Source organism: Odontesthes bonariensis, chromosome 21 (genome assembly GCF_027942865.1).
Source record: "Odontesthes bonariensis isolate fOdoBon6 chromosome 21, fOdoBon6.hap1, whole genome shotgun sequence".
Lineage (NCBI taxonomy): Eukaryota > Metazoa > Chordata > Actinopteri > Atheriniformes > Atherinopsidae > Odontesthes > Odontesthes bonariensis.
Window position 1 is genome coordinate 10,395,849 of NC_134526.1, and position 18,806 is coordinate 10,414,654.

Genomic DNA, 18,806 nt, shown 5'->3' on the forward strand with positions numbered 1-18,806 from the left:
CATGTAAGAAAAATAGATAAAGTGTGTGTAAATTAAAAAAATAAAACCATTCAAAAAGCACCTTTTCCCTGTGCTGGCTTGAGTTACAGCATGAGAATGCTTTCTTTCTTCCTTTGTGTGCTATATTTTCTTTAAAATATTTCACTACAAATGATTCTTTCATCCTTTCTTTACTGCATACCAGGCAGCTGTTGGAAGAGTTTCCACATGATCTGCTATTGCTTACGCAGGGAAAATAAACCTACAGAGGGAACTTTCAGATATCTTTCTCTCATTTATTATGCAAACATTGGCATAATAAATGGTCTACCTCGCTGCACGTGATTTGGTGACACACACAAATTAAAAAATCCTTCACTTACCTCAGTTTCATCCAGATTAGGGCATACACTAAAGCAAAGATAATAGATAAAAATAGAGTTGACCACTAGAACATTACAAAAAGACTGAATTGCACCTGATGTGGTTGTGTGAAAAATATTAACATTCAGAAGAATAAGTATCTTCCTCAAATCTCCCTCACAACTGAAGACGCCTTGTGGATGAGAGGTGAAATGTACTCTTAAGTACAATGGCCGTGTCTTGAAGCACTTGGGATTGCAACGACTTGAATGACTGAGAACCTACACAGACATCTTCATAGTGTGGACTAAACAAAGCACACCTTTATTTTAACACTCAACTTATTGACACCAGATATATTAAAATCTGTAACCAACGTAAATCTATGGGTCATACGGAGTTAGTCATTTTACCAGTGAAACATAGACTGCATAGTACATACTAATGCTTTGGATATAATAACTGTGTTTTTGCTTGCAAGTGGGCACTGAAGTGTATGAAATGTGTATAAAAAGGTAAGTAAAAAGTTTGCAAGAAGAATATAAATTATGTGTTCAACTGTCTCAAAATGGACTACTTTATATCGATGTTAACGATGGAACATACAGTGGAGGAATGAGCTGTTTTAAGGGTGTGACTTTAAAAGATATTTGTCTGCCAGTATCAACCCATAGTTAGTTTTATTAGTCTTATTCTGTTTTTGTATCACATTTTCACCAACTTTACATTTTCTGACAATAAAAAAAATAAACACTACCTTCTGAAATTTTATGAACAGATGATTAAATGCACACGAGACAAATACGAGTCATCAACAGCACGTGATTCAAACAGCATAACTTCAGCCCTGTTTGCTTTTCAAAATGGGTATGTCATTTTAAGCTAGCTACAGCTACTCACACATCGCTTTGCAGTTTTAAGTGAAACCACATGTTGAGGTCAGTATATATCTATATGTTGGTCCCATAAAGAAACATCAACAGCTGCTCTGTAACTAAATCTATCTGACTTACCGAAACTGTGTACAAAAATACTTGTGTTCTATATTTCCAGCCCCACCACAGGTTTACAGTTTGGTCCCCATTTGTATTCCTTATCTCAAAACACGAAGGTATCTATTCAAGGCACAAAAGAACATCACATCTATACATTTTATCACCTCACAAATGGCTATGATTAATCTATTCATGAACAACTAGCTTGGCGGAGCAGAATGTCTCCCCATGGTCATTGGTGGCCCTGCAGGTGTAAACATTGGTGTCCCCCGGTCCAACTTTTGAGAGAACCAAGGTACATCGGCCATCTTCCTCGTACTCTATCTGCACTGTGGACGACTCTTTTACAGGTTCCTCACCACACAGCCACACCACCTCTGGGTCAGGATATCCTGCCAATAAAAAAAGAAGCATAGAGGTCAGGTACGACTGAGCAGAACTATTTTCTTTTTTGACTACAGAAGCAAGTCAATAAACAAGTGTTGCCCTAAATGGCAACTATTACACTAGCACAGTACGTAAAATTACTCTTTTGGAAAATAACCCTTACATTTCATGGAAACTCTTGGCATATTAAAACACTTAAAATTGTTCGGGAAAATGGTCAAAAATGTTAGCAAGATACTGGCATTTCTGCACACAGAGGAATATTATATCTAATATTCTTCTTGAATAGATTATTAAAAATACAGAGTTCCTTGTGGTGCAGCGGGCAACATTTCAAATGTTTTCTTGTTCAGAAATGTTGTAAAAGTCCATATTTATGGAGATAACTTTGTGTGATATTCTTTAAAAGCACCAGGTCTTATAATACAGTGTTTCCCGCAGCGCATTATAGTCAAGGCGGCCGCCTTAGCACACTCGCACTGCCGCCTTGCCAATGTTCGCAAAAAAAAAAAAAATATATATATATTTTATTTTATTTTATTTTTTTTATTAAACCGAAGTAATAATGCTTTGCCAGGCTCAGACATTAAAAGACAGCATTGATAACATTGAATTGCGACACCTACTGGTTGTTAATGTAAATAGTTAATAATGTAAATAAAAAAGTGTTACAGCTCTTAAACAGCTTCGTTATTGCTCTAACAGCCCCCCCGTTCCAAGTTAAACCCCCCCCCCCCCCCCCCGCCAACGACTCACCACCTTGACTAAGCAATTTTCTGCGGGAAACACTGTAATGCAATATGTAAGGTATGTGTAAAGGTTTGATTTTATCCTACCCTGTAATTTAACCAAACTTAATTCTTAAAAGAAAAAAAAAAAAAAAGTCAGGCCTTATCTTAGGCCCTCAAATGTGAATGTGGTTGCTTGGTGTGTAAAAGGTTGGTGTGTACCTGTGAGGTGACATATGAGATGGGCACAGGATCCCTGAGCTACAGCCTGGTCCTCCAAGCTCTGGGTGAACAGGGGGGGGGCCTGCATCTTACGCTCGAGAGACTCCAGGGCATGCTCTGCCTCTTGGCTCAGGGGTGAAGCTAGGCAACAGAAGTGAATAAAAAAGTTAAAATTAAAGCTCTGGCACTTATAGATCCTCAAAGTCTAACTCAAAACTATATATATATATATATATATATATATATATATATATATATATATATATATATATATATATATATATTTTTATTCATTTTTGCTGGGGAAAAAAACCTTTAAAAATTGAAAAGGGATATGACTTTACATCTTCTTATCTATTTAGTGTATAGAGATCTGTGAATATGCTTATCTGGCCCTACCCATATCACCATCCTCCAGCAACTGACACTTTCAAAAATCCAGGATTTTATAGGAAGATTCACTATCGCAAAGTCTTATTCTGGGATTAGTGGCACAGAGATGAAGCAGGGCCAAACAAGGAGCCACAGCATCTGTGCAAGTCAAATGGCAGCTCGGTGAAACTCCTGGAGCTATGAGCTTCAGCAGTAAGTGGGGCCCTCGTCTCATTCAAGTTGTCTTGTGGCTTGGCCAAGAGTTTGCTCTGCTATCTCCCAGGCTAGCTCTCATTTATCGGGAGCAAATAAGCAAGGCATTGTACTGATAGCTGATTTAGCTTGTTGAATGCTGTGGCTCCTTTTAAAGCTAAATAAGTCCAGTTGTCCTTATTCATGCTCTTAGGATTACCATGACCTGGATGACTGAGAATCTCCAATAACATACTCCTCCTTGTTTCTCCTGTGTTCTCAACCAAGCCTCTACTAACTTCTCAGCTTGCTAGCTTTTCATTCCATCTGTCCCTCACAGCTCATGCAAAATTAGCTGTACAGCCCCATCCCTCAAGTTGTCAGGATCGAACGGCATTGGTTTTACCAAATAGTCTACGCAGAACATACAGGGTGTCTGATCTCGCTTTTCTGTGGCTTTCAGTGGTGCTCTGTAGTTTCAAAGCAGAAATCCTCAGCCACTTTATGGCTGATTTAGCTCATGATATGTCTTGAAACAGATAAAAAAAACACATCTAATGTACATGTTAAAAAGTTTAAAAATGTGGAGAGACACTTCAAACCAGGTAGGTAAAATGGTTTTCATGAAATGATGAAAGAACTGAAGGGTCTCACCCTCTCCAATGCTTGTGGGAGATGCAGAATCATCACTTTTAGACAAGAGAGCCATTCTCTTTAGGGCTAGCATGGCCTTTCCAGCTTTCTATAAGACACATTTCTTTGAGAAAACAAACAGAAACCCATTCCCAAATGAAAACATGTGGAAGTAATCTACTTGTATGTTACCTTCCATTTCTGCCTGGCAAGAAACCTCTTCATCTTCTGCTTGGACAGACTCTTTGTGCAGGTGAGGTCTCCAGAGTCAACTGCTGCCATCCAGGGGTGGTCAAAGGCCTCTTGACAAGACATCCTCCGCCTATTGTACACAGAGAGTTGTTGGTGGCTGACTGAAGACGTTATCTGGAGGCTGCACTGTGACTTAATGAGTATAAGATGACCTGGAATCTTTGTTGAGCAGGGAGCTGATGAAATTTTTGGCCTCCTCTGTTATCTCTTCAAAGCTCTCTTCATCAAATTCCCATTGAGCTGCTGTGACCAAGGCTAAAGTCTCTGCATCACTGTTTCCCTGGAATGGAGACTCACCACTCAGCCTTGAAACAGAGCAGAGGCGATTAGTAGTCATTGTGAATGAGACATTATTTACTATTTCAATTAATGTCCACTAGATGGCAGTACAAGGCAAAAACTCAAGAGGATTTTCCATTTGATGGGTCTTTAGAATGACAAGTGGCATGGATTAGGTCAGCTCAGTGTGTACATATGGTATCAAATACTAGTTTGATGTGATACAGTAAGTTTCTAAGCAGCAAACATTCTCTCATATGGTAAAAGTATAGAGTACATGTAAACTGTATATGCATGACATGAACACACACAGACAAAACAACACTCCTTCCATGTCTATGTGGTAAATATGAAGCCTACACTAGCAGCAAGTTAACTTGGCAACCAGCTAGCTTAAATTTTGTCCAAAGGTAACAAATTACCCTACTAGCACCCCAATGCTCACAATTTAACCTTCCAACTTGTTTGCTTAGAACAACCACTCTTGAGATAAAGCCTTACATTTAATTCTCTTGTATCTTTGCATGGTACAAACTATGGGAAATGTCCTTGTTTTTGGCTGTTGCTAACCTGTCACTAACTTTGTTTGTTGTTTGGTGATAAAAAGGTAAATTTTCCTCCAGCTCCCCCCCCCCCTCATAACAGCAGCCAACGCCAACTGAAAAAGTTGTGGTCTAAAGGTGGTGAGAATTAATCAAAACAAGTTTTAACAAGAAGCTCATATCATTATATAAGAAGGTAAAGAAAAGGAGAGCTGCAGTCTCAAGTGAATTCCTGGCTAAAAGTCTCTTCGAGCAACTGGTTTCTGTGTCATTCTTATTTTTTTTTTTAAACTGCGATTCAGTATTTTGTTACCTAATTTACTTTAGAATTTTATGTCTGGGGTTATTTGAAGAATTGTTTCTTGGCTAACTTCCTGGAATAGAAGCCAACAAACAGAGACAGTGCCAGGTTTAGCAGGTTTTGCTGTAATCATAGGAGAGTGATGGGAATCTTCTGATTTGCCTCTTAGCAAGAAAGTGAATAACATTTCATGTAACTCCTATAAAACAGAAATGCCTCATAAGACTTACAAGATGTAGCAGATAACACCAACGCTCCACATGTCAGTAGCCAAACATACAGGCTCATAGTTGATAACTTCAGGTGCTACAAACTCAGGAGTCCCCTGCATAACCTTCAGAGGTGTCCTGGTATCTGTCATGCATAAATGAACAAAATTTGATACTGAGACACATACAAGTTAGATAAATATTAAGAGAGCTGGATTTCACATACCAAGCTTGCTGGCTAATCCAAAGTCAATGATCTTTATGGAGGTGCCAGTGGTGTCAACACATACAATGTTTTCAGGTTTGAGGTCCAGATGGACTATGTTCTGCTGATGCATGAAAGCAATCCCCTCCAGGATCTGCTGCATGTAGTGTGCACTAGCAGGTTCTGTATGCTCAAAGTTGTCGTCAACGATCCGTTCAAACAGTTCGCCCCCTGCAATACTGCAAAAAAACAACACTAAAACGTGGCATACGCCCAGAGTTTGCAGCGGTTGTCAGAATTGAACACAATGATACCTACTACTCCATTACCATGACCATTTCAGGCTTATGATCATACGCTGCCAGACACTGGACCAGTTTGGGGTGATGAAGGTCGTTCATCAGCTCTATCTCTTTAAGAGCAGCCTGTCTTTCTTTGGAACTGCGTCCTTTGTAGAACTTTCCGGCACACACAAGTCCCGTCTCTTTATGTGTCAACTTGAACACCAAGCCAAACTTTCCCCTAGTGAAGACACAAGTCATTTTTTTCTCAGGACATAAAAACAGGAAAGGTGAACATTGCAGATCATGAGCCATCTTATAGATAGCACTTAACGGTATATATGTATGATAACCAGTCACAGATTCATTTCTTTCATAAAAAAAAAAGTAACTCTATCAAGCCTTTATTTGCAAGTCAAAGTGAAAGATTACTGTACATTTCTTACAACTTACTAACTGCCACCCCTGAAGTTGTAATACCCACCTCGGTGTATCTGAACATGTCTCTACATGCTTATGTCTTAATTCTTGCACAGCAGAATTTGGCAGCATCCTCACTTTCTTTTAAATGTCAAGGTCTCTTGTTCATCTTCTCCCAATTCCAGTTACTCAAGTAAGTGCTTTTTTGCTCTGCTTGAAAAGTTTAGTTTGTAAAATGGAGTTTGACCTATCAGATACTTACATTCCCAGTTTCTCCAGCAAATTGTAGTGATCTGTGACTTTGTGGGATAAGTCAACAGTGACAGAGGTATGCGTATGAGGGGCTTTTTCTTCCATCTTGCCAGAAACTATGTGCACAGACACAACAGCTTTAATACAAGGCTTAATATGTTTCTTTATAGTTTATATTTTCAAATATGGTGCCAAAACCCCCACGTCACCTCACCTTTCTGCTCCATCTTAACAACTGGTGAGACTGGACTTGGCTCACTTACTCCCACAGTGTTAAAGGCCCTAACTCTGAAACAGTATTCCTGTTCAGGCTGCAGCCCGGAACACACTCTGTATGAGGTGCTCTTACACTGGGCACTGAGCTCGATCCAATCCCCAAGCTCTGCACGTCCCTGGTTCTTCACCTCAACCACATAACCCAGGATGGCACTGCCACCGTCGTAGCAAGGACCTGACCAGGACAGCACAAGGCTGGATGCAGAGATGAGCGAGATCACGGGACACGAGGCAGGAGGCTCCGGCCGCTCTGGTGGGAGGAGGATTTTGAAAGGTGCTCAAGTAACTGTTTCACTTAGTCCTCCACTTGGTGAGAAATTGCATTATCTTACCTATGACAGAGAGTGTTAGCGTGTGTTCTGCTACGTTCCTGCGATCTTTTACTACAACAGTGTAGCGTCCTGTGTGCTGTGGTATTGCCTCTGTTATAACCAAGGTACTGCTGTGATCAGTGTTTTCTGTCCACAGCTCCGGACTGTCCTCTATCTGCCGGGAACACGACAGACCAAAGAGGAGATGAATGCGTTAGACAGGTTTCAGTTTAGGATTGTGGATGTGGGTTGCCATCTAACCCTTAAATTTTTAGTACCTGTTCTTTGTTTCTGATCCAACAGGACACAGCAGGGGGACTCCCAGTGAAAAAACACGTCAGCCTGGCAGTGTGCCCCACCTTCACCTCCAGGTGCTTTGGGGGATTTTGAAATTGTAACACCGGGGCTGCAAAGACAAAATATCCTGAATGTTTTGACTCAGCTTGTAATGTCTGCTGAATGCCAAACTTTCACACTGGAAGGAAACTATTTAGTGTGGTGTTTAAGTCTGAGATAAAGACAATGAAACGTCTGCTAGCTTTTGCTGTACTTTAAGACTGGGAGTGTATTTCATATCATAATACCATTATTATTGTTCTGTAACATACAGCAGACCAAGTGTCTCAAGTTTAAACAAAGTGCAAAACATGACCTATTCCCCATACAGGTAAAACATGTTCTTGTGTAATTAAGTTAAAATAGTTCCCCTCTTCTTTGTCCTGCAATCACAAACAGGAAAAAAAAAAATCCATATATGAGCTAAAGTCAAAGCGTTTTTGCACACTGTCAGTATTCAAATACTGTGGCAACTGGATGGTAAATTTGACTAAGGCCAATCTGATAGAATGATGTTTTAAAGGACTTTAGAGACAATAATCTACCTTCTCAATCTAATATCTCACCTTTCCTCATTTTGCATTCATGAAACAAAATTAAGAAAACAAAAAAACACATTGCTCTATAGAGTGCACTCTGAAAAGGAACATCTAAACTTTATCATGTGAGCTTTTATGCTTTAGTTGTTGCAACCTCCACCATAAGGTAATGTTTCCCTGTATAATGGAACATAATAAGTTAGAGGCAAACAGTATTTTATCAAGAACAAAGGGTCAAAAAGAATGTGCAGCTCCATCCAGGACAAACAGTCACACCACCCTACTGTGATGCGTGAGTGCATTAACATGACAAAAAGAGCAGCAGCAGCAGCAGCTAAATGGATAATAAAGCAAACAACCGAAAGTACATGGGTGGAAAGAACAAGTGCATTGCTTGGATTACGTGCAAAAAGGGAAAGAATAATGTTGTTTTCTCACCTGTCCCTGAGTTGGCTCTCCTCTTTGGGACAACTTCTGCAAAGACAGATAGACTGCTGGTAGGTTTTAGTAGCAGAGGACAAAGGTGTGACTCTACTCTGACTTTGGCTATCAGTTTGATGGACTCATGACGTTTTACTGAACTGGGCAATGTTCACTTCCCTACATGGTGTTTACTGGTAACTGAAAACCCGTATCAGGGAGCTACATTGTTGTAGAAGTGTGGTTTAGTTATAAAGAGGAAACCTGCTTACCTGCATTCTTGCCATATTAGAAATAAAGTATCCCACAAGTTAAGATACTATCTATTTTTTAAATGTGAAATATATGATTATATGATTACCTCTTGGGGATGAGACTGGGCTCTGCTTATTAGGGCTTGTTGGAGACGTACAAATGGAGGCGTTGGTCTTCTGTAGCTCATCTTTGGGAGTTTTTGGTGACCTTCCATTTTCCATAATGCTCTTGGATGCAGAAGTGGTGAGCTTTGAAACACCACAAATACTTTCGAAGTCTGAATTTTTTTACATGTAAGAGGAAAAAGAAAGAGAAGACACCAGTCAAAAGCAAAACTCTGTCTTTCTCTTCCTTATTTTGTTAAAAAAAAAAGTTAACAGAAAATATCAAATACAGTCACAAACAGAAGTGCTGCAATCTTATTTCCTGGTTAATGAGCTCAAGCAGAAATACATTAAATGCTTTATCGTCATTGAAAAATGTCCCTCTGTGTTCCATTGCCTCCCTCACCTCTAACAAACACAGCAGCGCAGCAAGATGTCTTCCCTGCCCTGCTTTCAGCCAAGCATGTGTAGGCGCCAGCATCTTCTGGTAAGCATTCCCTCACAACAAAACGGGCCTCCCTGCCATTGAAGGAAGGATTCCCAAAATGTGCATCTTCACCTGCCCATAAGAACAAACAAACTAGAAATACTCTCCTCCAGTAGTCTATAGTTAACCTCTTAATCCTTAAGGTAGTAGTTGTCATGCCTTGTAGTGTTTCTAATTGTTTGTTTTGTTTTTGTTTTTCTGGACTTTTGGGTTTTACTTGTGTGTTTTGTTATGGTAAATTCGATGTCTGCTGACCATTTGTCTCTTGGTTAACACATAGACAATAATCATTTGAATGACCATTGTTACCAGATCCTGCATCCTCTCCAAAGTGCGAGACTTTCCCCGGGGTGGGGTGTGGTAAGGTGACGGTTGAAGAATACACACCTGAAAGAACAAAGCCCCTTCCCTGTATAAATGGTTTGCACCCCCTTTGTCTGAGGTCTTTCTTCATCATGAACGCTGAGTGGTGAGGACTGACCTTTTCCTTGCAACGAAAATAAAAACCTTGACCGGCCGGCAAAACAACAGAGGTCTCTATATTTCATTTCTCATCAGAGGTATTAGGGAGCAAGGGAAGATTTTTTTCCACCACAGTTTCTACTTAGATTTGTCTTTTTGTAGTCGTTGTTGTCAGCCTTAAAAAGTTCCTCTTTTCTCTTTCTTTTTGCCACTCACCACATGCTCCCTGTTTCTAAGGAGCTACCCTGCACTGACTCAGCACTTACTCTCCCCTATACAGCTAAGTGAAAAACATGGTACACCCTCTTTTACTATAAAAGGATTTACATTTCAGGACATAATAAAAAAAAATCATCCGGCCCTAACCAAGTCTTAAACTGAGGTAAATTCAACCTCAGATGAGCAGTAGAAAATTAAGAAACCAAGCCAGTATGCAGAAGTAGTGTGTGGGAAAACTAAACACTTTCTGCTTCTATAGTAACTAAGAGGGTAAGTAGCCATCAGGTGCTGAAATGCATGCACTTCATTCACTTTTTACAAAAATTGTGATGTTCACGAATGTTTGCTCATCCAGAACACTACGAACAAAACGTGCCTCTGTTGCTCCATGACACTACGAACACTCAGCAGTACTCTTACATACATTTGAGTGCTGACATGTTTGAACATATTAGGCATTTGTGTTGTCTTCTGTTCATTAAAATACAAAAATAAAGTTACAGTAATATTTTTGCCAGATTTTTATTTTATTTGTGTTGGTAATTTACAAAGCATTCCAAAAATAATGCTTTTATAATATGAAATAAAGTAAGTACACAAAATCTTTCATTTACATTCAGTTATCGTTGGAAACTGTGCCCTCACTTTGTGGTTCCACCCTTTTTATACCTAAACTTGGCCTTTCTCCATCCCAGGCCTGCTCAGAAAATAGCACATTTACTGTTGCTGCAAGATATTGCAGCTCGTGCTTCCTTACACTATCGTTGTAGACTGCACACATTTGGGCATCAAGGCACCCTCACCAGATCCATTCCCACCTCAACCACAAGTAATATCACTCCATAAATATATCACTCCATAAAACTGATCTCTCAGAACTCCCTTCTGAATGTGGTCACATGACTCCTTCATCTTGCAGAAAGGCTCCATGGCCATAAGCCTCAAACAAGGAGCAGCTGGTGGAGCATGGCTCATTGGTACATATCGTTTACTAATTCAAATTTTCTACAAGCTTTTTATTTTGTTTTGCTTTATTAAAAGATCGATGATATGCCCAGGCCCCCTGGTTAATAACACCACTGACCAACCCTCAGACTCACCAGGAGTTTTTTTTTAATCAGATGCACGCACACACTCGCTTCACAATCGAGGCACCCCTATGCGTCTTTAATGGATTCAGTCTCATGCCTTTTTATTGACGTTTTTATATGTGTTCCTATGCAAATTAGGGGCACGTCCTTTCAAGTAAGGAGAAGACTGGTATTCACCAGTCTGAGAGCAAATATGCGAACAATGTCGCGGTTTAAGAACATGTTGATAGATCTGAAGTTTTCTGAGTTTTCTTGAGAAATTTCTCAAGAACAACTGAAGAAAGAATTTAAGAAAATTCTTAAGAAGATATTGGTGAATGAGGCCCAATGTCCTCTGGACAGACGAGATCAAAGAGAAGATGTTTGGACATAATGCACAGCACCATGTTTGGGAACACCAGCCACAGCATATCTCAAACATAGCGGCGCATCTTTAACAGAAATGGCTGAAATAGAGGAAATCAAGATGTTGCAGATGTAATGTTCCAGGGGAATGGCCCAAAGTCCAGACCTGAACCTGACTGAAATATTGTGATGGGACCTAAACAAATGCCAATAAACCACAATGAACAATGCTGTAACACAGCAGCCGGCCAAAACTCTTCCAAAACAGTGTGAGAGATGTATGATGTTGTTAAATAAATGAATACATAAAACACTTACTTTTACTACATTTTTAACTTTTAAAACTTAACTTGTTTTATTGCTGAGGGTGGTTTTAGAAGCTACTGAATCATAGAATGTACTTAGTTTTTTGGGCCACAAGCTTGCTATTATGTTCTGGTATGTAAACTCTTAGAATTGAAAGAAAGTGTACTGTCTTTTTCACACTAGCTGTAGCCTATTTACTCCTCTGTATTTATAGTTTCTTGCCACATCCTTTGTTGATTTTTGTCATCACTTCAGTCTTTTGCCTACTCTGTCGTGTTTGCCAGTTTGGTTTAGTTTAGTTCAAATTTATGTGAATATTTTGCTGGACTTCCTGCAGTTGTGGGACACTTTGTTTATTCATTTTTTTAAGAGTCCTTGGGGCCACACCTGTCAACCTCCTGCATATCTGTATGTCAGAGGATTGCAAACACTTGCATTGCCAGGCACCGTTTAGTAACAGTCTTGGGTTTAAATTATGTGGGAATAGTCTCCCAAAATACTAGATATGAGCCATTGGGTAAATGGAAATGTATTAAAAAACTGGGGAAAAAACATCTACAATGTTTTCATTTATACAAAGGTTCATAAATACAGATTTTCCAAATGGAACTCTTTCTGATATTGTTGATTTAATGTATTGTAAAATAAAAGGTGTCCAGAAACTTGTTTACTTTTGACAGGTGTATCTGAGCCAAAAGTCAAGTATCTGACCCGCAGCAAACAGAGATATTGCAGTGTAAATGGTCCCCTCTCACCATTGTGCAGCCATGTCACTTTGATAGGCTGACTTCCTGTGAGAACCCCTTGTAGCACAATGTTGCTTCCTTCATCCACAGAACAGTCCTTAAGGGGCTCTAAGAAGACAGGCGGATCTGAATGTTCAGAAACAGCACCTGGATTTGGAGCAGAATTGTAAAAGAGCAATCAAATACAATATGAAAGCTTGACTTTCATACTTTACTGCATCCAGTTAATTCAGAGGTCAAACATTCAGCTTTGAAATCCCTCATTTTAGTTTTTACTCAGCGCACACTTAGAAATCATTGTGATATGCACAATACTACACACTGAACTACTAAATCTTCAGAGATATTCTCTATCTATTACATGATACGCAACATCTGCCAGAACCGTTACAGAAATCTGGCTGTTATGTAAGTATGTAAGAAAGACAATCTTCTAATTAACTAAACCAGTTTTATACTAGTTTTTCTCATTTTCTTCTTTTTCTCTCGTATTCATCTTGCCACATGAAATAATTAGTAGATAATCTGATAGAATGAAACTGAATTTTATTTCTTGTACTTGGATCCTTGCAGCAAAGTTATGTATTCTCAAGAATGTTACTCCGTTTAATCCAGTTAAGTCTCAAAAAAAGACAGCACATTACTAGTCACATGGGGATAACACTTTCGAGCACAGTGAGTGCCACCAAAGAGACCTGTTATATAAATAAACTTAACAAAAACATTGATCAAAGTGGACCAAAGCTTTCTTTCCCACTTTCACTCCATATGAGCCCATGTAGAATATAGTTATGTTTTGACAATCAACATATTTTACAATCAACCTTTAGCCAGTGTTTACAATGTTGAAATATTAACTTTAAACCTCGATGTTTGAGGACAAGTTCAGACTGTTGCTCAGTTAAGCCAGCCAACTCTGAGCGATACACACACACACACACACACACACACACACTGTAAGGACTATCATAACACCTCTTCTCTCACATTGTGGTTGTTCTGTTTTTCCATCTAAATTCAGCTGAGCTTAAGTTTGCAAATGATCATGCCTCTGTTGAAAGCAAAACTTTAAAATAGCTCTGATGGCCTACTGTGGTTTCTTTTAGTCAGTTCCTAAATGCTTTGCCTGTACAACTAGAATGTGTACAAAGCTGTCCAATTACAAACAATGATCTGGATCATGCATATAAGATGAAATTCAGCTTAGATGTAAATCATGAAACTTTACATGCAAGCAGCAACTGCACACATTAGAAATAATAAGATTATTAAAAAAAAGCTGATAGGCAATGAGAAATGTTCCACCTTCAATTCTGCATTAGAATTACGAATCAAAACAACAAGAAAAAAACTAAACCATGGGGTCAAAGGAAATGAGTCATTCAGTTTTGGCTCACATGAAAATGAACGAATGCCAAATAAAACAAAAAAACATCATTGACTAAAAAAAGAAACTCAACAAACACAATTTTTTTTCAGTTCACCAAACTGTTAGCAGGATTATCATATTCAGACTTGTCAGTTCAGTTGTTGATGTTAATAACATGGTAAATTGAAACCAGTTTAGCTCCTTCTGAAGACAGTATTTAATAGTCAATTGACATTATTCCAACTTTGTCTCATGCAGACCTTACCTGTATCAGCACATTTGAGTAACACTCTGGTGTTGGTCATTCCTTGCCCATTCCTTTGTGAGGATGATGCACAGGGTGGTTTGATGTGCATCTTGAGGGTTGACACAAAACGCTGTTTGCTGCCATCACCATTCATGTCTTTGTAAAAACACTCCGGCCTCTAAATGAAAAAACAAGCAACAATTTACCAAGTAATTTCCGCAGCTGATTATCACACTTCCTCTCTTTGTCACTGTGGTGTGGACCTCTGCAGCTTGCCCTCTCTTCTGTAAAACCAACAAGCCTTAGCGTGTCTCTTTATCACTGTGCATGGACAGTGAGGCTCTGCCCTCTTTGCCGCACATGTTCTCCCCCTCTTTTCTCCCCCTCCCCCTGACTTCACCTACGTGATGAATCTTTCTGTTTTACTTTCGCCATCTCAGGCATTGCAGGCAGCTGCTTATCTTCTCAGAGTCTCTCTCATGCAAAATCTGCACCCTTTAGCCAACCCCCTTTCTTTATTGTCATGGATAACACACACGCACTACTCATAAACAAGGAAAGGCTGAAAAAGGCTGAGAAGGGGTGGCTTATCTACTCACCCAGCCAAAGGTCATACTGTGTGCTATTTGATGAATGCACTGCTCCTGACTGATTTCTCTGTTTGCCTGGTCACTTATCAATGCTTGAAGTGAACTTTGTAATGCAACCAACATCAGCAGTACACCTGTTGACTGTAAAGCTTTGATTTTACACGAGAGGCTTGTAAAGCTCATGTGGTTTCCCAAATACAGTACATCACCCGATGCACAAGGTGGCCTTTTCCAAGGTAACAGTGACACTCACAGGCTCACCCAGAGATGTCTCTAGACTCTAGAGTGTTCTGCTGTTGTTAGAACAAATGCCATTGAGACTGTTAGATCAAGAGAAAGCAGTGTTGCTCTATTGGGTTGAATGAAATTACACAATCTGTATTATCTGTTATAAGCTGCGATGGGAAAATATTATTATCAGCTTGAATAATCTTAACATGTCTAAATCTTGGTATGACAGTTTTCATGAGCTGTGTTATTTGAATTAAGGGTGCTGCATGCCAAAGCCCACTGAGGAGATTACACCAACTCTTTCCACTCCACTCCCATCCCAGCTTCCTAAATTCCACATCAGTGATCACACAGAATAGCACCACAAGGGGCCTGTTTTAGTTTCTGTGAGAACAGAATTCCCAAATCAAACATTTACCAAAAGGCTGCACGCACAGAAGCATCCTTGTTAGAGCCTAACAAAGTTGAGTTTGAGAATGAGTTTGTCATAAGCCCATCTCAGGAAAAAAAAGACTGTAATCATGAAATCATTGTGCATAAAAAGTTCTTCATCTTTTAATAAAAGATTGCCATGTACACTAATTTGCAGATTACAAATCTAATAGATTCTTTTAGATGACACTGAAATAACATTCCATGATGGGCAGCAATGGGCTCTCCAGGTGAAGCTAATAATGGTTGTGATATTAAAGGGGAATGTCACAGTACAAAACAAGTGACCGCTGTTGCAAAATGCTGTTCATTATAATACAAAGTATGTAATGAGGCTTGATTCAAAACTTTAGATAAGCCATGACAATATGGCTTGACAACAACACACAGAGGGAATTGGTAGAAACTCTAACTGCAGGACTACTTTATAAATGAAAAAAAAGTATAAATGATGCTGCATATTTCCCACAGAGCATTGGCTTGTAGCAGCATAATCAATATAATTGAGGCTTGGGGCCACAAAACAAGAGTTCAGAGAAGAAGGGAGACCCACTGACTCGAGCATTCATGCTTATCTACCTACCTCCCGCATCACCATGAAAATGAGTGAGTTGATTATTATGCCTGCAGGTAATTTTGCCTCCTTCTGTCCTGGAGAGAATCCTGAGGTCAGGTCCTGATGTAGACTGGAGATAGTCAGGGCTTGTTATGGCAGGCAGACCAAAGGACTCGGCCGGTTAACTGGAGTCGAGTAATACGAGTAAACAATATTTTTGAAAAGGCAAAAACATATGTAACAGGTAAATGAAGGGTTGTTTTTTTTATGAAACACAGAAAGAAAAAGAATGACTGATGGGGAAGACAGCCAAAAACTGTGAATGATTCTAGTAGATCAAAAAGCCTAAACACTAAACATACCACAAACAATGTGAAGTGAGTCATATCAGTGATTTCATTCCAACTCAATTTATATGGTACCATGACATAAGTCAGTCACCTAATCAGCATCAAAGACCAAACCCAAGCCTTCATAGCAAATCTATTCCTGCAGCAGGCCAAAGTGCCCCATCATACTGCTCAGGGTTGCTTGGGGAATACCACAGAGATCTTAAAGAAGTGATTCTCCAGATGTCAATCTGGACAATGTGCTGCAACAAGCGTGATCCACAGATATCCCGAGTGACTCATGTCCAAATGATTAACATCTAGGACAGACCCAGTGGCCCTTAGTGCATGCGACAACAGGTCAGAGCTATATGTGGTGGACAGCTGCAGTGTTGGACGCTGGGAATGTGATGAGGCAACTTATACATTTAGATATATCTATTTATTTAGATATTTAGATATTATTCTATTTATTTATATATTTGGTCCTTCGGCTGAGCTTGATACTGTGGCGACTCATTCATTTGACAAAGGTGTGTTTAAGCAGGCTAAAGACACAACGGAGACACAACGTAGAAAACAGAAAGTCAATATATAAGATTTCTTTTTTTTCATGTAGCAGTGGGGAGTTTTCTATACGAAAAGTGTACAAAACAGCTAATTATTTATGATTATATATGCTAATTATTTAGCCCGAGTCAGGATTTGGACCAGGAACCTTCTTGCTGTGAGGCGACAGTGCTAACCACCACACCATCATGCCCTCTGTATTCTTTGGGACAAAAGTCACATTTTTCTTTGAGTTACCCCTTTGCTTCTCAGTGTTAAAATTCTAAATCAAACATTTTAGACATGATTAAAGTGCATATGTATTTAAAATATATTTCAGTTCCACCATGTGGAAATAACAACACTTTTTACACAAAGTCCCCCTCATTTCAGAGCACCATGTTGTTCGGGATAATTAGCTTCCCAGGTGTCAGTGATTACTCAGGTGTGTTGGAAGGAAGGAAGGAAGGAAGGAAGGAAGGAAGGAAGGAAGGAAGGAAGGAAGGAAGGAAGGAAGGAAGGAAGGAAGGAAGGAAGCTATAATGATGCTGAGAAGTAAGAGTAAGTAAAACCATTAAAGAAATTGATCAAATTTTAGGATTACCATAATCAACTGTATGGAGTATCATTTAGAAAGCATGCAATGGTAAGCTCTGAAATCGTAAATGGTAGGCGAAGGAAGATGTCCACTGCTGATGAATGGAGCGTCCTCACTGTGGTTAAGAGAAATTCTCAAATACCTGTCCAACAGATTAGAGACAGTATTCAGGAGGCAGGTGTGTCTTTGTCAGACTACAATCCACAGAAGACTTCATTAATAGAAATACAGAGGCTACTCTGTAAGATACAAATCAGTAGTTAGCCACTGCTGTTGGCACAATGAATTCCGAGGCGTATATAGAAACGTCTAATAGGATCAAATTCCAGTGAATGCCTCCAAACAACAAGATAATGATCTTTTTTTTATACAGTTTTATTTTTTACTTTGTCATGATATGTGTCCAGTCTGAACAAAGCCCAGTGCATTACAGTAAACTCCAACACAGACTGGAGAACAAAAAAAAAACAAAAAAAAAAAACAAGTTTCTTCCTTTCTCCACATCACAACATTTTTCTCTCCACCCGTTCCTCCCCTCGCACTCACACGTGTGCCCCCCCAGCCCCACCCATCCACACCCAGTCACCCCAAATATCCATACCTCCATGCATAATCCCCCCCCAATCCCCACCACATACACACCAATACCACACACACCCATACCACAGACACAGACGCCCCCCCCTCCCACACACACACACACACACTTCAGGGTTTCCACTCAGACGCTCCCAGACACCGCCTTACTACTTGCCACTGAAATTACAATGCATCATATAAGCAATTCCACACTTTTTTGAACTGTTGCTTTTTGTTATTTTCTTCATATGGTTCCTTCAATACTTAAATAATGTTTCAACAGACGCTTCCATTCATAAAGTGGAGCTGCTACAGGGTTCTTCCAATGTTTTAAAATAAGTTTTTTATAAATCAGGGAACAAAAACATATCTGCCAACCTAATGGGTATCTTACCTGTTCTGTATTGTGAAGGATGCATAACTGAGATGTGAGATTAATTGTAGCTCTGCACACCGTATTAATCAATTTTTCTATCTCCATCCAAACCTGGTTAATTGCTGGACATTCCCAAAAGGCATGTATTAATGTATCTTCCTCTGTAAGGCATTTTATACAAAGAGCAGAAGAAGAGGGATCAAATTTGTGCACCTTAGATCTCGTATAGTATATTCTTGTCATTAGTTTGTATTGAATGAGGCGTAGATTTTCATTAGTAGTGATACTATGTGTTACTTGTAAACACTCCTTCCATTTTACCTTTGAATCAGTGATCCCAAGGATATTATTCCAGTTCTGATATATTTTGTGTAATGAATACCTGCCAGCTAGTTCATCAATCAGACCGTTATATAAAGTTCCTATCAGTTTCCTTTTTTC

The 18,806-nt window shown here is 39.4% G+C and overlaps 1 protein-coding gene across 4 annotated transcripts; it reads right to left on the reverse strand.

Moving 5' to 3' along the window:
• Positions 1 to 640: 640 nt before the first annotated feature.
• Positions 641 to 14,614, reverse strand: mylk5 (myosin, light chain kinase 5). 4 transcript variants are annotated; one of them, XM_075453878.1, is made up of 18 exons: positions 14,530 to 14,614; positions 14,144 to 14,303; positions 12,519 to 12,656; positions 9,260 to 9,412; positions 8,856 to 9,026; positions 8,513 to 8,548; positions 7,478 to 7,605; positions 7,221 to 7,374; positions 6,827 to 7,138; positions 6,623 to 6,728; positions 5,978 to 6,181; positions 5,681 to 5,898; positions 5,476 to 5,599; positions 4,276 to 4,428; positions 4,064 to 4,193; positions 3,893 to 3,980; positions 2,675 to 2,815; positions 641 to 1,729 (listed from the first exon to the last, which is right to left on the reverse strand). In XM_075453878.1, exons 2-18 carry the CDS (start codon positions 14,277 to 14,279, stop codon positions 1,524 to 1,526), a joined length of 2,598 nt encoding a protein of 865 aa, XP_075309993.1. In that variant the 5' UTR covers positions 14,280 to 14,303; positions 14,530 to 14,614; the 3' UTR covers positions 641 to 1,523. The 4 variants fall into 4 exon arrangements, with proteins under 4 accessions (XP_075309993.1, XP_075309992.1, XP_075309994.1 ...); XM_075453877.1 differs by lacking the exon at positions 14,530 to 14,614 and having other exon boundaries at positions 14,144 to 14,489; XM_075453879.1 differs by lacking the exons at positions 9,260 to 9,412; positions 14,530 to 14,614 and having other exon boundaries at positions 14,144 to 14,488.
• Between the last annotated feature and the right edge of the window lie 4,192 nt (positions 14,615 to 18,806).

What these genes read in the sequence shown, in the direction of transcription:
- mylk5 (XM_075453878.1), bottom strand. Translation starts at nt 14,279, where the DNA reads ATGAATGGTGATGGCAGCAAACAGCGTTTTGTGTCAACCCTCAAGATG. An exon ending in TGGATTAGCCAGCAAGCTTG is followed by an intron (nt 5,600 to 5,680) that starts GTATGTGAAATC and finishes TATGCATGACAG; the next exon opens with ATACCAGGACACCTCTGAAG. An exon ending in TCTCATATGTCACCTCACAG is followed by an intron (nt 1,730 to 2,674) that starts GTACACACCAAC and finishes TTTTATTGGCAG; the next exon opens with GATATCCTGACCCAGAGGTG.